Source organism: Pteropus alecto, unplaced genomic scaffold, assembly GCF_000325575.1.
Source record: "Pteropus alecto unplaced genomic scaffold, ASM32557v1 scaffold61, whole genome shotgun sequence".
NCBI classification, from domain to species: domain Eukaryota; kingdom Metazoa; phylum Chordata; class Mammalia; order Chiroptera; family Pteropodidae; genus Pteropus; species Pteropus alecto.
Genome location: NW_006434835.1, coordinates 7,928,525 through 7,948,705, shown reverse-complemented (window position 1 = coordinate 7,948,705; position 20,181 = coordinate 7,928,525). Strand labels below are relative to the sequence as shown.

Sequence of the window (20,181 nt, the reverse complement as noted above, 5' to 3'; positions counted from 1 at the left end):
CCTGGCAACACAGAAGGGATTAACTGTTATGCTATTGGTAAAACAAAGTGATTTCTTTTTTAATGCAGTCAATTCAATCCAGCTTAGATAATTTGATATTTTGTTTGTAGCCCCGATGTTTATTAGTCCCTGAGAGTAATGTTGTCATCACTGGAGCAGATTTTCAGGTGTTTTACAAACTCTGAGTTATAACCCACTAGTGGATCCTGCAATTAGAATGCTGTGATTGGCACTAGAAACAAAAAAAGAACACTAGACTGCAAATTAAAATAGACACTATCAGAATGTATCTCAGCTCAGTAAGGGTTGCATTGTTTCATGAAACCTTTGTCTGCTTTTAATATCTGCACATATGTATATACATATATCGTAATGCTATTGAGTTTTGATATACAATCTGTTTATTTCATTTTTTTTATTCTTTTTTAGGCGAGGCAACCCTTGGTTGACCTCACAGATTGCAAGGACCTTGTCAGTTTACAATCCATTATTTTTTAAAATTTTTAATATTTTACGCCTACAGCACCTGGTCTTCCTAGGTGGTCTCCCATCCAAGTCCTAACCAGGCCCGACCCTGCTTAGCTTCCAAGATCAGACAGGATCGGGCTTGTTCAGGGTGGCATGGCCATAGACTTCCAATTTATTTCTTACTATGGGTCTTGGACTGAAAAGTTTGGAAGCTGCTGGATCAACTGACAGGCACCTGGCTGCATGCCTCGAGGGTGGTACGTACTCCAGCAGCTAGCACGAAACAGCATTTTGGTGTCTTTCGGTTCTTTTACATATATTATTTAAATCCTAAATCGCTTTCTTTCAGCCCCACCTACCCACCTCTCTAAACTCTTGTAGTGACTTCCTGACTGTCCCTCAGCCCCAGGAGCCACTGCCAGCCCACCTTCACCACCAGCCAATTGGTTGGGTCACTTGGAGGAGTCCCCAGAGCTTGAGTAATGTGTCACACACTTCCATTTCCATTAGAATTAACCAAGAGAAGCTTGTGCAAAATATAGATTTCTTCCCTCTAATGCCATTGCCTCCCCCAGTCCCACAGATCGAGTCAGTAAATCTAACAAGGGCTCAGGAATTTGCGTTTTTGAAATGCGCTCTGTTGATTTCAATATCAGTGACCCAAAATCACACCTCAGGGAAACAGTGCTCCAAAGCAGTGGCCTTGAGACTTTTTTACTCATGTGCCTAAGAAAGAGAATTTATCCTCTCACGCACTTGACACCTTAGTCTGTCCGGGCAGCTATGACAAAGCGCCACAGACTGAGTAGCTTATAAACAACAGGCGTTTATAAATGACAGGAATTTATTGCTCACAGTTCTGGAAGCTGAAAGTCTGAGATACAGGTGCCGGCATGGCCGAGTTCTGGTGAGAGCCCTTTTACGGCCTCATCCTTTGCTGCCTTTTTGTTGTGTCCTCACAGGAGAAAGGGAGAGGGAGCTGGATGGAGCCTCTTTTATAAGGGCACTAATCTCACTAACGAGCGCTCCATCCTCATGGCTTAAGCACCTCCCAAAGGCCCCGCCTACCGATGCCATCTCCTTCGGGGGTTGGGATTTTAACACAAACATTCAGACCACAGCACTTGTTATCTAACATCTGTCATAATTTTAAATGGTTACAAAGGATGATGTCATTGCCAATATTTTAAATACTGACATTTAAATTAAAAAGTGTTACATAGCTCTGTTTTTATTCTGGGAAATCTGCATTGACATGACGATTCGATACCCACCACTGTCCCTTCAGAACAAGCATACCTTTAGCAGTGAGAAAGCTTATATCTTTTCCTCAATCTATTTCTACCTTGTTTCTTCTGGCAAAGAGAAATAAAGCCAGACTCCAGTTAAAGGGGGTGAAGACATATTTGTTTTACTGTTAACTACTGCAGCAGGCAAGCGAGGCCATGTAAACTGAGTCGCTGAAACAAAAAGCAGGGGACTTTAGTTCCTGGGGTGTGGTAAAGGAAAGGCCCTGAAGGGCATTATTAAAGGGGTGTGGGGGGGATGCTGGTCCCTGTGACGGGGCCGTCTGGGTTTGCCTGCTGACACCTGCCTGGGAGACAGACTTCTCATATCTTTATGATTGAGATGTGCAAGTTAGAGCAAGGCACTTAGCATTTCAAAGAGATGGCTTTCAGATCCTCAAGGTGACAGTTCTGGGTGGCGGAAGATTTCCATCTCAAAGGGACAGAGAAAGGATTTATAACTGCAAGCTTTCTAAAGTGATTGCTCTCAGAGAGGGCTCCGGGCCTATCGACCTATCACCAGGTTTTGGCTGGAACAAACAGTAAATTCTGCCGGCAGCTTTGAGCTTTCTCGGGCATTTTAAAAGGGACTGTGGTCATCCTACAGGCATGATCTTTGGCTGCCAGAAGTCACCCTAGAATTTGATCAAGTCTCTTAGTGAAGAAGTTTGGACAGAGTTGTTTTGTACGTTGTGCGGTGTATTTTCGTGTAATTTTATCATACTGCCATGTTTTTATGCTTTAAAACTTTGTTTTTCTGCATCAAAAATAATTATATAAATAGAAATTAACATTTAAAGTTTTCCTTATGACCATCGAGCTCTAAGATTTTTTTAAAAAATTACTCTTTTGAGTTACTGTTTCAATTATTGCAGTATACATTAGATCAGAACAACATAGATGCATTAAAAGTTTTGATAAATAAACATTTATTATAATAATAAAATTGTATTTAGAATGTACATCTTAATGAGGTGGGTAGGGCTTTAAACATTGTTTTTAATTAGTTTACGTGCCCTTGGATGACTGTTACTTATTGCTAGAATGAGATTGCACTCAACATCAATTCTTTCCATTTTACATTTTTATAGATATGAATATTTAAAGGCCTCATTTCCATTAGTGGATGGGGAAGGAGTTTGTCATAGTAGTGCCACTCAATTCTTTCGATGCCCTCCAAGTTATCAGCCCGAAATCACATAGTGATCTATTGTTAAAAATTATTTTTAATGATATGTCAGCTGATGACTCAATTAGATTTTTCATAAATTTTGTTAAAATTAAAGAATTGGAAACCTCGTGACATGCATCAAGAAATTTGTTATCCATTCATTGGAATCCTATCACATACCAGTATTTTAAATTGTCCCTTCGTTTGGTATTCTGGAGCTTTTTGGACTCCAGGAAAATGTATCCTGTTTATATTCAGTAAGAATGTGAGGCAGGCCCTTCTCTTGTGGGTATAGGCAGACCTCTTGCCAAGTGGGAGTTGGAAAAGAGAACAGGTTGGACCCCCTGACCTCTGGCATGTTCTCGAGACAATCAGTTTTAAGAAAGTATTTACAGAAGGTGAAAATTCAGAAACTGATTTCCTTAAAACTGTATGCACCTGTGTACCCTTTTTAAAGACTGTGTGTGCTGGTGACGTACACACTCCTCTCTGTAAGGCCACTGCCCTAAAGGAGAATGTGTAAGTTTTTCAACATGGCACCGTGCTGAGCCAGCCTTCCTTGGCATCTCGTCTCCTGCAGGACAGTCCTTTGTCTGAACACACACAGACCTCCCTTTTACACCACCAATGCTTCTGGGGTAGTGAGGCTGGGGGAGAAGGAGTGGCTAACTTTTCTCGGCAGTGGAATGGAGGAGGAGCTAGGTAGATCAAACTCCACGGATATTTTGATCTTTTAAAAACAATTCTTCCTCTTTCCCAAATACACTGTTAGCTGCTGCTCTGTACCCACTCCTCCACTCCCCTGAGACTTCTCGAGGTCATGAGTCACTGTTTTAAGTGGGCGTCTATTACATGCTTGGGTGTTTGAGAGCCTAATGAAAGGCCGGGAGTCACAGCCATAGAACATTCTCTTACAAAAGCCTTCGTTAAAGTCCTTGCGCTGCCCTCTCTGCCCGAAACCCACCCCAACCACCTCTTCCCAAGTGAATAAATGCCCCTCAAGTCAAGGCTTGGCTCAGGTGTCTCCACCTTTGTTAAGACTTGCTTGCTTTTCTAAGACATTTCTTCTAGGTGCACCAACATACATAATGTATACTTCTGTCACATTTTATGAATAACTTTTTATGTATGACTTTCCCATTAGACTATGTGTTCTTCAGAGATAGAGATTGTATCTTAATTTATGTTCGTATCCCTGTGCCAGGACGAGGCCTAGCATCTGGTAAGGGTTGAAGTATGCTTGAAGGAGGGAAAAATGAAATAAAAGTAAGGTGAGATTTTAAATGGAAACCAAAATGAGTGGATATCTATCTGTCCCTTACTGGTCAACGAATTTTTTTTCAATCTCAAATTAACTGGGATGTTAAAAAATATGTGAATAAAATAATTTTGGTCTTGATTTTCTAATTGTTTTATATAGTTACTGTTAGCAATGTAAACAGTATGCAAACCCCAATTTCTCCACCTGACTCTGGGTAGCAACTGGGTGTTCTTAAGTCCCCTGCCATTTCCTAAATATCAGCCTTATCTTCAAAGTCATGCTGTATTCATTATAAAAAGAAAGAAAAAAGAAAAAATATCTGCTTAGCAAGATTTATCAGCCTCGAAGTTCCTACACATGAGAGTTGTCTTGGTGACTTTCAAATCAGATCATTACGTGAAAATGATAATACTGATTGTGTCACTCTTCTGCTTAAGATCCTCTCTTCCATCCCTCCCCACGCTTGGTAAAGAGCGGGGCCAGCAGCCTGGCCTACCCGCTGGCCCCTCGCGATGTCAGCGCAGCGTAATTCTTCCTCGTTCTCTGACAGGTCTTCACTCTCACTCTGTATTCTAGCCAGGCCGTTGGACTCCCAGGTTCCCCACTTGCTCCTTGGACCTCATGACCTCTCGGAATTCTTCCTCTCCTGTCTTAATGCCTCCTCACTCCTGAAGGCACTTCTTAGAAGTAGCCTCCTTTCAGCAAACCTTGCCCGACTCCCAGCCCCTCCTCCCAGTTGGGGCCGGGCACCTTCCAGGGCCCTCCGCAGCGTCTCCTGTCTACTCCGTTGCAGTTTTACGTCATCCTGCTTCTTTGTTCTGCCTTCGATCTCTGTATTTCCAGCCAGACTTTGACACACCCAGGGGCAGGGACCTGATCTAATTGTGTGTGTCACCGGCACCTAGTCTAAGGCAGAGTCCAGCGTACACTCAGTGGATGTGTATCGAATGAATAAACCGAAAGTCATCTCTGCTTTAGTGTCCTTGTGCCTCTTCCTGCGTGACTTCTGATTACCGCGGACTGGCACAGTCCTGATGGCATACATCTGGTCCCCATTTGTTTTTGTTTGAAGTCCTGTAAAATGTCCTTTTGCAATTTCAGTCTTAGGGCTCTCTTATAGGTACAGGTCATTGCAGAGTCTTGGTAAATTGGAGCTTTCTGGCACATTCTGGATCACAAGTTTCTAGGGACATGTTGAGAACATGTCACTTCATTGCACTTTAAAAGATTCTTTTTTCCCCCTGTATATTGATCAGAGTCGTTCAGTAATTTAGCAGCTTCTTTCTTTTTGTCTCCAGTGGGGTAAACATCATATTAGGGGCTAGGGATACAGAGATGGAAAAGCACAGTGTGGGCCCTGAAGGATCTCAGTGTCGAGGCAGGGGGGTGCACAGGTCACAGGACTGTTTTAACGCAGTGTGGCCTGTTCTTTGTCCGGGGTCGACATCGAGCGCTTTAGGAACGCGTGGGGCCGGTTTATAACCTGGGCAGGAGGTGGTGGCAGGGGCGGCTTCTGAAGGCAAGAACTCTGAACTGATTTTGGAAAGACAGGTAGTGGGAGGCTTGAGAAAGGATGACATTTTGTTCTCAGATACCTGTGGTTCCATATTTTTCTTTGGAATAATATTCTCCCATGGTATGTGTGTAAGTGAGAACCGAATGAGACATTTCCATGTAATTGTCCTCAGTATACAGGTTGCCCTCCGTGGCTTCTGAACCTCTCTAGTTCAGATTCCATGGCTCACTTGGCCCTCAGAACCACTTATAATTTATTCTCAGTTCATCTTTTTAAATATAACCTTTTAATATTATAGATCAGGGAGGGAGGCAGTAAACTGTGGCCTATAGGTCAAATTCAGCCCACTGCCTGTTCTTGTACAGCCCTTAGCTTAGATGGTTTTTTACTTCTTTTTAAAGGATTGTAAAAACCAACCAACCAAAAAACAAACAAACAAATAAAAACCACAAAGTAATTCGTGGCGGAGACCACATGTATGTGGCCTGCAAAGACTAACATATTTTCTGTCTGGCCCTTTCCACCCCTGCTGTATCTAAACTGAAGTGCTCACTGGTGGTCATACATTACAGCATGAGCATTTCCCTTTCTGTAACTCTGCTTTTGTTCTGCTGTCTTTTTAAAATATTCACTATACATTCAGTAAATTGGGCATTTATTATGTACGGGTCATCATTCTGGGTTCTGGGAATATAACGGTGACAGACAGTGAAGCAGAGAGAAACACAGGACGTCAGTTATGAAGGAAAAATAATGCAGGGTCAGGAGAAGGGGACCTGAGCGAAGCACGAGAACAAGCCGCGAGGCCTCCTGGGGGGACATTTCAGTCGGGGGCAGCAAGTGGAAAGGCGCCGAGGTGAAGAGCAAGCCCTGTGGGGCCTGTCGCGTTTTATCCTCAGCGAACTGGGAAGCCACTAAATAGATTTGAGGAGAGCAGTGACGTGATCAGATTTGTGTTTTTAAAATTTCACTCTGCTACTCGGGAACGCTGGGGTAACCAGTTTACCGCAGGATCACAGTGGTTAACACAATAAAGGTTCACATTCCCTCATGCTCCTGTTCCACTAAGAGATGGCAAAGGGCTCTGTACCACAAAGTCACTTAGGGTCCAGGCCAGTGGATGCTCTACCATTTTGTGTTGGTGCCTTCGGGGATCAGCATCCTCTTCAACTGCCATGGCTGGGAAAGAAGGGAGACTGGAAATGATACGTGTGGCCTTGGCTCAGAAGTAACACACCGCTTCGTTCAGATTCCTTGGGCTGCATTGTGGCTCATCGTAGCTGCAAGGGGGTTGGCGAATGCCGGGGTGTCCACATAATGCCTGTGTCTAGCGATTGCCACCCTTTCTGCCACTTGGGTGGCCAGTTAGAACCTTTGCAGTACGTGAGAGGTGATGGTGGCTTGGGATTGAGTGGTGTCGGGAAGGGTGGTGGGGATTGGGTGGTGTCGGGATATGTCTTAAAGGTAGACCCAATAAGATTTGCAGATGTCATGGCTGACTCCTTAATTTTTCCCCTTCCTGCTATCTTATATTCTATACTAACTGTGATTTCTTTGAGCCCGATTCATGTTTTTATCTCATTTTTTCCATAGGCCCTGGAAAATAGATGTTCAATATCTATTTATTGAGTGGTAGAACAATTTATCCACTTGTCTTTATTTTACAAAATTCACATTTTTAAAATAGCAATAGCAAATTGCTGTCAGGGAATAGTTTTAGGAAATCTTTGTTTTTTATAGTAACGATGTGTGTGAACGATGTGTTATTTCTGTGGGCTTCGAAAAAGGTTAAGAATGAAAGTACCTCGTGGCTACTAGGATTGGTGAAGAAAATTGCTATTTTTCACTCTGGTACATTTTGGCAATCTCATTCTCTTTGACTTTTTGTTCATTCCATCATAGAAGAGTTTAGAGAAAATAAGTCTGCTATCAGTGAACTCGGTGTTAAACTTATATGTCATAAACTCACCCTCTAGTCTTTCAGCAATTAACGAATGAAAGTACCTCGTGGCTACTAGGATTGGTGAAGAAAATTGCTATTTTTCACTCTGGTACATTTTGGCAATCTCATTCTCTTTGACTTTTTATTCATTCCATCATAGAAGAGTTTAGAGAAAATAAGTCTGCTATCAGTGAACTCGGTGTTAAACTTATATGTCATAAACTCACCCTCTAGTCTTTCAGCAATTAACCTTTTTTTTTTTTTAAGTAAAGGGGTAAAAAACTTAAATGTCCTGTTAAATAAAATTCCCAGTCAGAAAAAAGGCCTTCTATCTTTTACCATAATATCACTCTGCATCTTAGAGGTCCTGGCTCTCTCAGGAAAATTAAATAAGGGTGACATATGTTTACACGCTACATTCTTAATAAGTGTCAGGCTATTTAGTTATTTTGAAAGATCGTTAAAAATAAGGGGAGAAAAAAACTTTTCTGTTGACACCGGTGATGAGGTCAAAACATTTAAACTTTGAAAAAGTTCAGCCACGTCTCGCGTCAACAGCAGGTTCTGTGACAGCACGCGGTGGAGCGCGAGGCCCGCGACCGCAGTGCTGAGCTGGGGCGCGCGTGTCCAGGGCCTGGGCCATGCGCTTGGACGCGGGCGCGGGGGGCTCTCGGCACTGAGACTCCACGAGGAGCTCGCCTTGCAGCAAAGGGCAGGTGACAAGATATGTAGTGATGAAAAAGTATCTCTGTTCACTAATACTGCAAATCACTGTTTCTGTTTTCGTCACAGAAGAAAAGCTAGTATACTAAGTCCTGCTCATTGGTTAAAGTTGTAGATATTAAAATTTCACTTTTGTTCTGTCTCACTAATACCTTATTGAATATACCACATGTAATAACGTAGGCTTGTCTCATCGTTCGATACTTTTTTTTCTGTTAAAGCTATCTGTGGAAGAACGTAAAGAGATGACTAGAATGGCTATTAAGACAGTCAAACATTTTATTGAGAAGCCAAAGAAAAGAAATTTGGAAGAAAACATTGAAGAAGCTAATGATTCTAAAATGACCTACATAGATACCTTGAATCATCTGGAGAAATCACTTGCTCACCTGGAAACTCTCAACCATAGCTTCATTGTTTCTCTGAAGAATAGTGAGCAGGTAATGAAATGAACACTCCTTAAGCTCAGTCGCTAGATACTATCAGCACGTTCTTTCATTGATCCGTCAAAGCTATGTTAGTCGTTTTGATAGGGTTTTCGATATTCCACATATCCCTGAAAATTGTCCTCAAGCCTTTATCCTTTAACTCCTTCATTAGCGCTTGATTGTCACTTTGGCTTTCACTTTTTAAAAAAGGATTTGGGGCCACTTCACGCAATTGATAACCTGAGAGGAAGCAGGCGAGGAGGTAGGAAGGGAGGGAGAGCTCGGGCCTGAGCTGAACCCAGTCAGGGTGGGGGCCCGGGTGATGGAGTCACCAAAGCTGAGAAATGGGAAGGACAGTGGTTTGCCAGCTCCACTTCTAGCTGGTTGGCGTCGTTCTCTCTAACTGATAGGACTAATTTTTTCCCCACTAATTTTCAGAAAAAAAAAAAAAAATCAGAAATAACCACCCATTTCTGTTTCAGTTATTTATTTTTTTTAATTGCATGTACTCATCCTGTTTTTACGTTGCATGTTTCCAGTATAACTTTATTAGTGGTATGAATTTTTTTTGCTAGTAAAACTGCCCATTGTTGGTTGCTAGTTGAGACCCTTGTGCTGCCTCAGAAAGCACCCCCCGTGAGATCAGAAGCCCCTGCCGCTCTGGGGTGTGAGGACCCGTGTGCGGGGCTGGGGGCGAATCCTCTGCGGCCTCTAGAGCTCTCGTTCTGTATTGTCACAAAGAACACAGTCGCGGGATTTTTAGATATCCTTTCTCATAACCGAAAAAGTTGACAACTCAATAAGTAAATGGTTTCATATAGGTGAAAACAACATTTAGATGTATAAATAATATTCCATTTACCTCTTTAATGCTATGGTAAATGAACTCGTGAGTGGCCATTAACCTCATGTTTTATTTTTTCTAGACCTTATATGTTTATTGAATTGTATTCTTAGCTAGTAAAAAAGTATTCCTCACTAGAAAGATCAGTCAGTGGAGGTGAGTTCAGATGAGGAACCAGCGGAAGACTTCACAATTGTTTGAGACACATAAACATAAACCCCTTGTGGAAAAGAAAGGGAAGAATTCAAAAGTCTGTTAGCTGTTGTGTTTTTCAGTGTCTTTTTTAGCCTGACTAATGAATAACATTAAATAATGGCCTGAGCAGTACAGAAGCCTTGGAAGGGAACACGTTGGCTGCACCAATCTTGATTTTATCCTGCCGACACTCACAGTGCTACAATCCATAATTTAAAGAACTAGGGCAAACATCAACTCTTCAAAAAAAAGTGATTTATACTTATGAGCATAAAATTTTTTAAAAAATTTTAAAATTTTTAAAATACTTGTCTTATTTTTTTAATTGTATATACTGTATTCAAATCCAGAAGATTGTCATTACTCTCCTTGGAACAAGTATTGTCTTTCAGTGACTAGAATGGTGCGTTGGGGCCAAGAAGGTTATTAACAAAAACAGCCGCTTGTTTCAACAAGGCTGTGATTTAAATGGCTGCTTGTGAATTAGCTTTGGGTCGACCATGGAAGGTCCGTGATAGGAAATGCTTCTGGTTCCTACACTGGGCACTATTTGATTTTATGAAGGCACCTTTCATAGCAAATGCTGAAAATAAACTTTCGGTGTCATACATTTGTCCCTTTTAAATTCAGGCCTTGATTTTAACCTCTCTTTATAAACCCAGTGAAAGAACATCTTACAACTCGTTAGGTTAGTGCAGCCTAAATGAAAGGCCTTCAACCTGCGGAGACTCAGCCCCCTCTTGTCTCTGTAAGGGTATTAATAATCGCCTTGCCTGATGAACAGGGCTTTTTCTCTTTTTTAATAGAAAGTTTCACAATGGGGAGAATAGTAAAACAAAATCTCATGTAACCCCCTCCCAGCTTCAACACTTATCAAAATGTGACCAGTCTTATTTCACGTGTACCCCTCCCTGCCCTCACCCTGCTCCTGTGGATTATTTTAAAGAAAACCCCCATGGTCTTTTGATTTTACCCATCAATACTAACATATCTATTTCTAAAAGACACGTTTAAACATAACCACTGCAGTGTTATCACGATCAAGAGTAATAGCGATTCTTCAGTGTAATCAGATATCCAATTAATGTTCACACGGCGGTTCTGAAAGACAGAACAGCATGCTCATGTTGCTCGCGAAGCTGCAAAGAACCTGGAAAGTGTTATTGACACGAAGTGGCCATATTTGGTTTGCTGAAAGCAATAGTCGGTGTCCTGTTTCTTAAATTATTTGTGGTCACATTGGTTTTTCCAGATATTATCAAAGAGGAATAGGCAATGTGGCATGGGGGCTGGGAGAATGAGATCTTTAGATTCCTGCTTTGACACCCTTAATGGCCAGCTGCGTGACTTTGCTCATGGTGACAGCTTTGGTCTTCAGTTTCCTTTTCGATAAAGTGGAGCTAATTGAAACTCCTTGAGGGATTATTATAAGCATTAAATGAGATAACATACGCACAATGCCTGGGTCTGTGTAGTTGATGTTCAGTAGGTTTTATAACTGTTACGTGGTTGTAGCACAATTATAATAGTAGAGAAACTTGTACTAAATGAGTGTTGCCTTGTGCCTGACATTGTGCTAAAGGACTGACTTTTATGTTATTTCATTTAATGTTCCCAACACCCTCAACTCACAAAACTCTATTATCCTCAACCTCATTTTACAGATACTGAAATTAAAGATCACAAAGGCTCACTATGAAGTGGTCAAGCGAGACTTGCACTCCAGCCTGGGCGGCCCTGGAGCCCAAGCTCTTAGTAACCATTAGGTTTTCTTCAGTGTGGTTTGTGGTTGTAATAATGTATTTGCTTTAAGAATCTTCTAAATGTTTCACTATGTACATCTAGACACTTAATTTCCATCGAATACCGTATTTAGGTGTTGAATACCGTATTTTTTTTCAGGAAATCCTGCAGAAATACAGTAACCTCTATGATCTGTCCCGATCAGAAAGCGGGAAGCTCCATGATCAAGCTGTGGCCATGTGTTTAGATGGCCAGCCTCTAAGAATGATTCAGCAGCTGCTAGAGGTGGCCGTAGGCCCTCTTGACCTCTCGCCCAAGGATATAGTACAGAGTGCAATAATGAAGATAATTTCTGCATTGAGGTAAGCTATAAAGTGGTCATTGAGGAAACCCTGAAGTGATAGTTTGCCAATAATAGTGCTCGTTTCGTGGTTGTTAGGAAGATAAAATACCATCATGCATGTAGAAGCATTTTATGAACTGCGAAGTACTGTGTAAAAGTGAGAGAGATTATATGTTACTAGATTTTGCAAAGTCTTATGTCTTGAGAATAGAGAACCCCGAAAATGTTCCATTATCAGTATTGTGTAATAGATCAAGAAATTAGCTAACTTCTGGTTAGATACCCCCATCCCCCCAATTATTCTTGAAATAAAGGAAAGGCCAAAATGGCATGTGAAACAGCTGTCAGTGTCATGTGACCTCAGGGTGGATTTTCAGATCTTGCTTTTTCAAATTTCCCTTCTTTGTAGCAGTGGGAAAATGGTTCCCAGAGGTTCTTTTGAACTACACAAGGCAAGGTCAGTCATATACTGAAGAAGTCAGATAGCTCTTCAGTGTCTTAGGACATTATTTACCTGCAATGAATGGCAAAAACCCACAGTTGAGAAATTCTAACTTTATGTCGATAAACTGATGTCTTTGATAGGAATGCATCCAAGGAGGATTAGGAAAAGGGAAGGTTAAACTAAGAAAACAATTAGGCATCAAGTGCTTTCTGTGAATAATGCAATTAGGCTAAAAGATTTAGTTGTGTTCAATTCATTCTCCTTTCGAGCATTCTTTGTAATTCTGTATTGCTCTTGAAGAACTTTTTGATTAAATGCATGTCAGTTTTCAGCAGCTGAACTGAAATCAAATGAGCCTTTATCAGTTTAATTACCCCAACTTCATATAGCTTTTTACTTAGTGCTCTGAGGTATCTGGTAATTTTATAGAAAGAGGAATAAAATGTAATATTTTTTAGAAATAACAAATGCCAAATTAATAAAGCTTTGTTCTATTATTACGTTATGTTTTGATGGCAGTGATGGCGGTGGTTATAAGAACCACTTTCCTCTTTCAAATGATGAAATATACTTGTTTGCCACATTCTGTATCTTTTGATTCAGTTATCATTTTATTTCTTAAATCAAGGTTTAGATGAAGCTCACAAAAATAAACATTTTGAAACATTAGCGCTTTGATGGATTTAGTTTATTTTCTAAAAATTGCACATTTTCATTAATAATTAAAGTATGATAGGTGATCATTTTACCTTTATAAAATTCCAACATAAGTATACTTTTCTCTCCTACCCTGCACCCAGTTCTACTAAAGATTTGGTTCTGATCTAATAAATGCTATACTTAATACACAGAAGATATTCAGTAAGTGTGAATTAAACCTTTTAGCAGTGGAAGGAAAGGGATCAGGAGTTCTGTGACTTTTTTTTCAAAGGAAAAGAAATTCTTAGTGACAATGTCCATAGGAGTTTACCTTTGAGAAAATTAATAAAATTTAGTAGGCATAAAATAACATAGGCATGAAACAACTGAGCAGCAGTTGATATAAATCATACAACTTAACGTAATCAGAACACTCATCTAAAACTTTTCCTTCCTCCGTTTCACTGGAGACCCAGACGTGCACGTGCGTGCAGTGGGCACGTCAGTACCCGTCGCTGGGCTGCCGGGACCCTAAGTGGCAGAATGTATGTAAAGCGCTCACCAGTGCCTGGTATCTGTTAAGTGCCATGAGAACCTGAGTGTTTTGATAAAAGGTCAAGTGGAGAATTTAGATGATTATTACATATTTACCATTTTAAATGCCTCGTGTATTTAATGATCATTGAATGTTCTTTGAATGACGGCATGCAAGAAGGTTTTGTTGTTCTCTTGATAGGAAAACATGCATATATTAGACTGCGAGCTCCTTAAGGGCAGGAAATGTTTCATTTTCGTATCCACAGCATCTAGTATAGGGCTGGGTACCCTGGCAGACTATACATATCACGGATGGCCATGGGCCGGCAGTGTACTCTGCCAGCATCCAACTGGCGTCACCTGAGTGTGGATGCCAGCCTATGTCTGAGGCTTGAGCGACCTCTTCTCAGTCAGATCTCCTCTCCTTCTCTTCACAGCGGAAGCAGCGCTGACCTCGGTGGGCCAGGGGACCCGCTTCAGGTCCTGGAAGGTGTTGTTGCAGCCGTCCACGCCAGTGTGGACAAGGGGTAAGACTAGAACAAGTGTGTGATGTCATGCCGTAGCTTTTCTCAGAGTCTCGGGATTACCTTTAATATCCATATTTCTGAAGCTTCCAAGACTAAGCAACATTTCTAGGTGTTTCCGCACGACTGAGGAGTGTTTTTGCAGATAGAGACACGGTTCCCCAGCCGAATGCTTCCCCCATCAGCCCAGCTCACCGTCTCCTTGGCCTTCTTTGCCACAGAGAGCGAGCGCGCTGTCTTCCTACCTCCCCCCTAGGAAGGCGGGGGAGAAAAACTGCTTTGAGCTTCTTAGAGAAGGGGCTCATGACCCCAAGAGGTTAACTGTATTAAGTACGGAAATTTCTAGAGTGTATATATTATATATAGATATTTTTAAAGCTTTATATATGTTAGCTCTGTCTTATCCGAGGACTAAGAGTATACAGGCTTTATAAGTCTGGAAAGGTATGTGCCTCTGATGCCATTTTTAGAAAGAATTTTTCATTCAGATGCAATCATACTGATAGGAATAATGGCAACAATGACAAATTAACAGTTAAGTGCTTCCCAGAGTTTGCAGAGATCTTTCCTGTGTCTGCTATCTGTGTCAGCCCTAAGATCTAATCCCAATTTTCATTTTTTAATGGAAAATATGATACAACAATAATGAAGTGTTTGAGAAAACTCCCCATAGTTCCAATCAGTAATATAATGGTATTTGTTTGTATGTTGCTTTCTACGTGGTTATTGTTCGGGGACAGATAGCTTCTTCTATAGTTTTGATCGAAATATATAAATACTTTTATATGTTATTTACTTGCTATTGTGACTTTCCCCCGTCATCTTGATAGATTTCATGATGATTACTTTTGGTGGCTGGATACAGTGCTGCGGTTTTCAGGTGAGGGTAGAAGAGCCTGGAGAGAGAAGTGGGCTTTTCCCAGAGCCGCAGACCTGGGCGTAGGACCAGGGTCCCCCCGGCTCTCCATCACGGTTTCGCACTCATATTTCCAGGCATCGCTTTGTGCCCAAGGTTTGAGCGGAAGAAGACAGGGTAAGCCGTTCCGGTGAATACGGAAGAACATGGCGAGAAGGACTCGCTACTTACTCTGCCTTTTGCTTTTCACTGTTTCTCTAAACCCCTTTGCTTGTTGGTCTTTAGATAGTTCCATAGCCACACAGTGGCTATTGTAGGCCTTTTATTCTAACGAGAAATTTAGTTATTCTGTACGTTTACCGTGTGCCATGCTCTGTGTTAAGTCACAAGGAGTTGAATGTGGATGAGAAATAACCTCCAACCCCGAGGAGTTCAGAGTCTTGCAGGGGAGACCAGACCGCGTTTAGCCCCTAGATGTCTAGTGCAGTGTGATAAGTGCTGTGCAGAAAGCAAGGTGGAGGGAGTGGTTTATTCTGCCTAGGGAAGTCGGGGCGGAATACACAAGGCGTGACATTGGGTCCGGCCTAGAAATTAGAGTTTGTTAGAAGGAGGAGGCAGATACTGGCACCCAGGCTGAGGGAACTGCCTGGGCAACCGCAGATTCAGCAGATAGCAGAACAGGCAGAGATGCTGCATGGGAAGTACTCAGCCACCTTCTAGAGGATACCTCTGGCCGCTGCCATTCTAATCACAGCTTGTCAGTCAATTCTCAGCTAGCGGCTCCCCAGCGAGCTGCTGACCTGGATCCTGGCCTCACATGATGAAAGGGATCTTAACAGGCCCTGCTTCACGCCCGTCCAGTGGGGTCTCTCAGTCTTGTCCCACTGGGGACATCCCAGAAAGATAATGGGCACCAGTGTTTTTCTTAGTGAATTTCCAGCCAAATATACAGAAGAATCCAACTTGGTTCTCTCGAATACAGACTAGTGTTTTAAGCTTTGATTTCCAAAGAGGAAGGCATCAGGGAATGGACATACAAACAAGATCTTTTCATTCCAGAGACAACAGTAAGAAAGGCTTCTTAACAACAACAACAACAACAACAACAAAAAACTTCAGAGGAATTTTTTTTTCTTTTGCTTAAAAAGAGAGAGAGAAGACGACAGACAGAGTCCTAATCTTTATTCCTGACAAGTATTCCTTGAATCACAGTTAAACCAGATGCCCTTGTCCTCCTTTCTCTCCCCAGCGGTGTGCCTGGCCGAGGGACTTGGGGATTCAGGCCCTTTTAAACGGACTCCCTCAGGTCACCCGCTGCACGGCCTGACATGACTGCCTGACCTCTAGGAGGCCACTCCAGGCCTGTGTGCCGCTCATCTTCCCTCTTGGTGGCATACACAACAAGCCGCCTCCACTCCCAGCCCTATAACTTGGATATCCGCTGCCCTCCATGGCATCTGTTTAGGTAGTAATTCACCTCTTCATATGCATTGTTAGCCTGTCAGCCTGCAAGCTTGCTCTCTCTTGCTTGCTAGCTCTCTTTCTCTCTCTCTCCCTCCCTCTCTCCCCTCCCCTCCCTCCTTCCTTCTCTCCTTTCCCCTCCCCTTTCCCTGCCTCACCTGTAACTGCCATTTTCACCTCCTCTTTTACCTGTGCTAAGTGTAAATCCCATAAAACCACAACACTTAGCCACCAGTGAAGTCTTCAGCCCCCTGTACAGCCTGCCCTGCTTTTCAACTTAACCACATTCTCTCCTCGAGACATCAGGGTTAAGTATTCTAGGGATTTGAATAAGTGTCAAAAACCTTGGGTTACATCTACAGTTAAAGATGAGAGTAAGGTGATTAATTATTCAGCGGCTTACATGTATTAAATTTAATGTGTTTGATTTCTCCCGTTTATGTGTGTCTGGAACATCAAATTTTGAGAATACAGTTGTCCCTCGGTATCTACAGGGGACTTCTTCCAGGACCCCCGCAGACACCAAAATCCCCAGTGCGCAAGTCCCTTATAAAAATGGCGTGGTATTTGTGTCTAACCTGCATAATCCATCCGTATACTTTAGATTATCTCTAGATTACTTATCATACCTAATACAGTGTGGACACTACACACACAGTTATACTGTATTGTTTAAGGAATAAGGACAAGGAAACAAGTCTACATGTTCAGCACACACACACGTGTGCACACGCGCACACACAAGGAAACAAGTCTACATGTTCAGCACACACACACACACACATGTGCACACACACTCACGACCATAGTAGCCTAACTGCTTAATCAGCAACAACATAACATTTTTTTCAAATATTTTTTTGATCTGATTGGTGGAATCTGCGGATAAGGAACCCATGGATACAGCAGGCCAACCATGTGTTCTATATTCTAGTTTGTGTTAAGAATTAGTTCATTAGTTCACTTAAGAAAAATAAGTATGTTTTAAAATTCAGTAACTAAATGTTTTAAAATAATATATTCATTTAACCTGAAATGAAGAAAATACTAAGGCACATTTCAAAAATAAAAAACTAATGAACACCCATTAGTCTATGCCGAGGCCTTTGAAAGGGCACTTCAGCAACTCAATGGTCAGAACAACCCTATCCTACAGATATTATTATTATCTCTATCTTCCAGATTAGAAAATGAACCTCAGAAGGGTTATGTAACTTTGTCCAGTGTCACCCAGGTAAGGCCGTGCTATGAATTTCTGTCACCACAGCTATTCTCCTTCTGAGATTACAGAACCCCAAAAATGGACAGTAAGGCGATGCTTCTCAAACTTTAATGTGCATAGGAATCGCCTGCTGGTCTTATTAAGGTAACAGATTTTACTTGAGTAGGTCTGGGTGGAGCTTGAAATTCTGCATTTCCGACCAGCTCCCAAGTGCTAGCCAGCTGGTCCATGGCCTGACCTTTGAGTAGCAAGGTCTTCAGGCGTTACTTCCCTCAGCTTTCCTGTTTCTTCCATGAGCTTCTCTCCGCACTGGCCTTATTTTCTCTTACTTCCTGCCTTCACCATACCTTTCAAAAAAAATTTTCCTAACAGAACATCAGTGATTTTCAAAAGGATGTACAGAATTCAGTCCATTCAAGAAACAGGTCATGAATGAGGAATCCCTCTGTGCACTCTTCAAACAGGAAAAAAGATTTCCCTCAAAACTATTGAGTATTTTAGGAATTTTGGTTGTTTATTTAATTGCTACTGTATCACAGTACCAGTGTGTCATCTACTTGAAGCTCTATGTATATTGCTCAGTGTCAGATCATTTAGATTTCATTGAACTCTGTTTGATATGACTTTGGGATTTCACATTATTTGTAAAGCACAGAAAAGCCAAAAAGGAAAAGGAAGTCCACTAGAGCAAATTAAATCCAGTTTCTTCTCACTCTTCCTGCTCTGTGAGGCAGAGTAACTTATCAGAGGTTCTGGAAGCTCCCACGGTGTATGACTGTTACGATCTGTGGTACTGAGCCCTGCTGAAGGCGGTGGCCACCAACCAGGGTGGTGGGTCCACTCTACCACTGCGACACTGTGGGGGACCCCGGGCTGTGTTTATGAAGCCACAGCCGTCATTTCTGCCTCACTGCAGTGAGAGGTGTCCAGGCTTTCATTGATGCGTGAACCTCCGGGCGATATTCTGGATCAGCATACGTTTGAGAGTGGCCACAAAGTGGTTACTGGTTGTCATCAAAAGTTAAGATTTGAGATCGGAGTTGTGTGCACACCAAAATTATTACCTTTCTAGAAATTTTTCTTTACTATAACTTGATTATGATAATTATTTGAAAAAAAGTCACACTTTGTATACTACCGAAATGCCATTTCACGCATTATGCATTCCTTTATTTGCAGTTCTGTCTTATTCTTTGCCAGTTGCCTTACTTACTTCATGGGAGCTGATAAACACACACCGTTATCCTGGGGAGTATCTGCTCCCTGGCTCCATATGTAGCGGGGGAAGTATGTGTGGTGGGCAGATCGAGTCATTAACTGCAGCAAGGGACCTACTATGTCTCTCATTGTCAGCTCGCTTACACTGACCTGCTTGTCCCTCCCTCCCCTCAGCTCCCCCTCCCTCCCTCTCTCCCTTAATCTAGTTTAGCATCTTGCAGGTCAGAGTTTGCAAACTCATTTCCTGTGGCAGAGGTCCACCAGGCAGGTAATGGCCGTGAACACTGGGGACTGGGCCTAGGGAAGGCAGGAGCCTGGAGGCTGAGGGGAACTCGAGAGCTCCTGGCGGGCTCGCCTTGTCTAAATGAGGCAGCCACCGCTGTCTCCTTATCTTCCAGCTTTTAAAGAGGAGATGGAAAATCTTGGTGTGTATTTTTTTTAAATTTTGAAACACTGGCATATACCGTGCAAGCCAACGCAAAAATTCGGCTGCCAGTTTATAACTTCTATATAGAAGATTGGGCAGAGTGACCTTATGTTCCCTTCAGACATTCAAATTCTCTGACTTTTATACTTATTTACGAGAAATTGCAAAGATCTGTGTTTTTCCTATGTGAACGCGGTCTTTCCTTCCCCCATTCTCAAGAACAATAATTTTAGTTTGTGTAGTGCGTTGTGATTTATAAATCGCTTTTCATATTTACTATCTCTTTTAATGTACTTACCACCAACATTTAAGGTTGGGTTTATTTTGCATGTATGTGCCATGCAAAATCTGAAAACTTTTACCAAAGATTTACCTAATTTTATTCTTAAAATCTGTCTTTTTACTTTGATTCAATAATTACCTGTCTGTTTGACGTTTTTCTTCCATACCTTTGTCCTTTTGTAACTATTTTCTCATGCTACGTTACATAACAGAATATCACTGTCTCAAATTAATCATTTAATGAGCACATTTTTGTTGTCATTCTTACTGCTATTTTTTCTGTTAATAGAGCTACTTGTATATTTCAGGTGACTCCTTAACTTTTGGCCCAAAACTTTGAATGTGTTTCCTTTATTAGTTAATTTTTTAGATAATGGACTAAATTACCCCCTCCCACTTATTGTGGGAAACAAGGTAGAAACAAATGTCTGTGTATTTGCAGTGAAACTGTGAGATCTTTCTTTCCCTTTTATCTATTTTATAACTTTAAATCATTTGGATAACTTTTATAATAAAGTAAATATGTTTCGAAATAATGTTTTCTTTTTATTCCTAAGCTCATTAAATCCTCTTTCATAAAATACTATAAAAATGGAATTACTTTCCTTCCTATTGTGTTTTTTTTTTTTTTACATTATAAAGCAGAATTG

At 41.6% G+C, this 20,181-nt stretch overlaps 1 protein-coding gene and 1 pseudogene across 2 annotated transcripts in view; one reads left to right on the top strand and one right to left on the bottom strand.

The window, feature by feature from the left end:
• Positions 1–20,181, top strand: part of NBAS (neuroblastoma amplified sequence) — a 250,417-nt gene that overhangs the window by 190,015 nt on the left and 40,221 nt on the right. For both annotated transcript variants that reach the window (XM_006910241.3, XM_025045807.1), the window contains exons 45-47: positions 8,589–8,807; positions 11,737–11,939; positions 13,979–14,068. In XM_006910241.3, the coding sequence (XP_006910303.1) occupies positions 8,589–8,807; positions 11,737–11,939; positions 13,979–14,068 (512 nt within the window). The remainder of the gene's footprint in view (positions 1–8,588; positions 8,808–11,736; positions 11,940–13,978; positions 14,069–20,181) is intronic.
• LOC112478506 lies at positions 515–633 on the bottom strand (annotated as a pseudogene).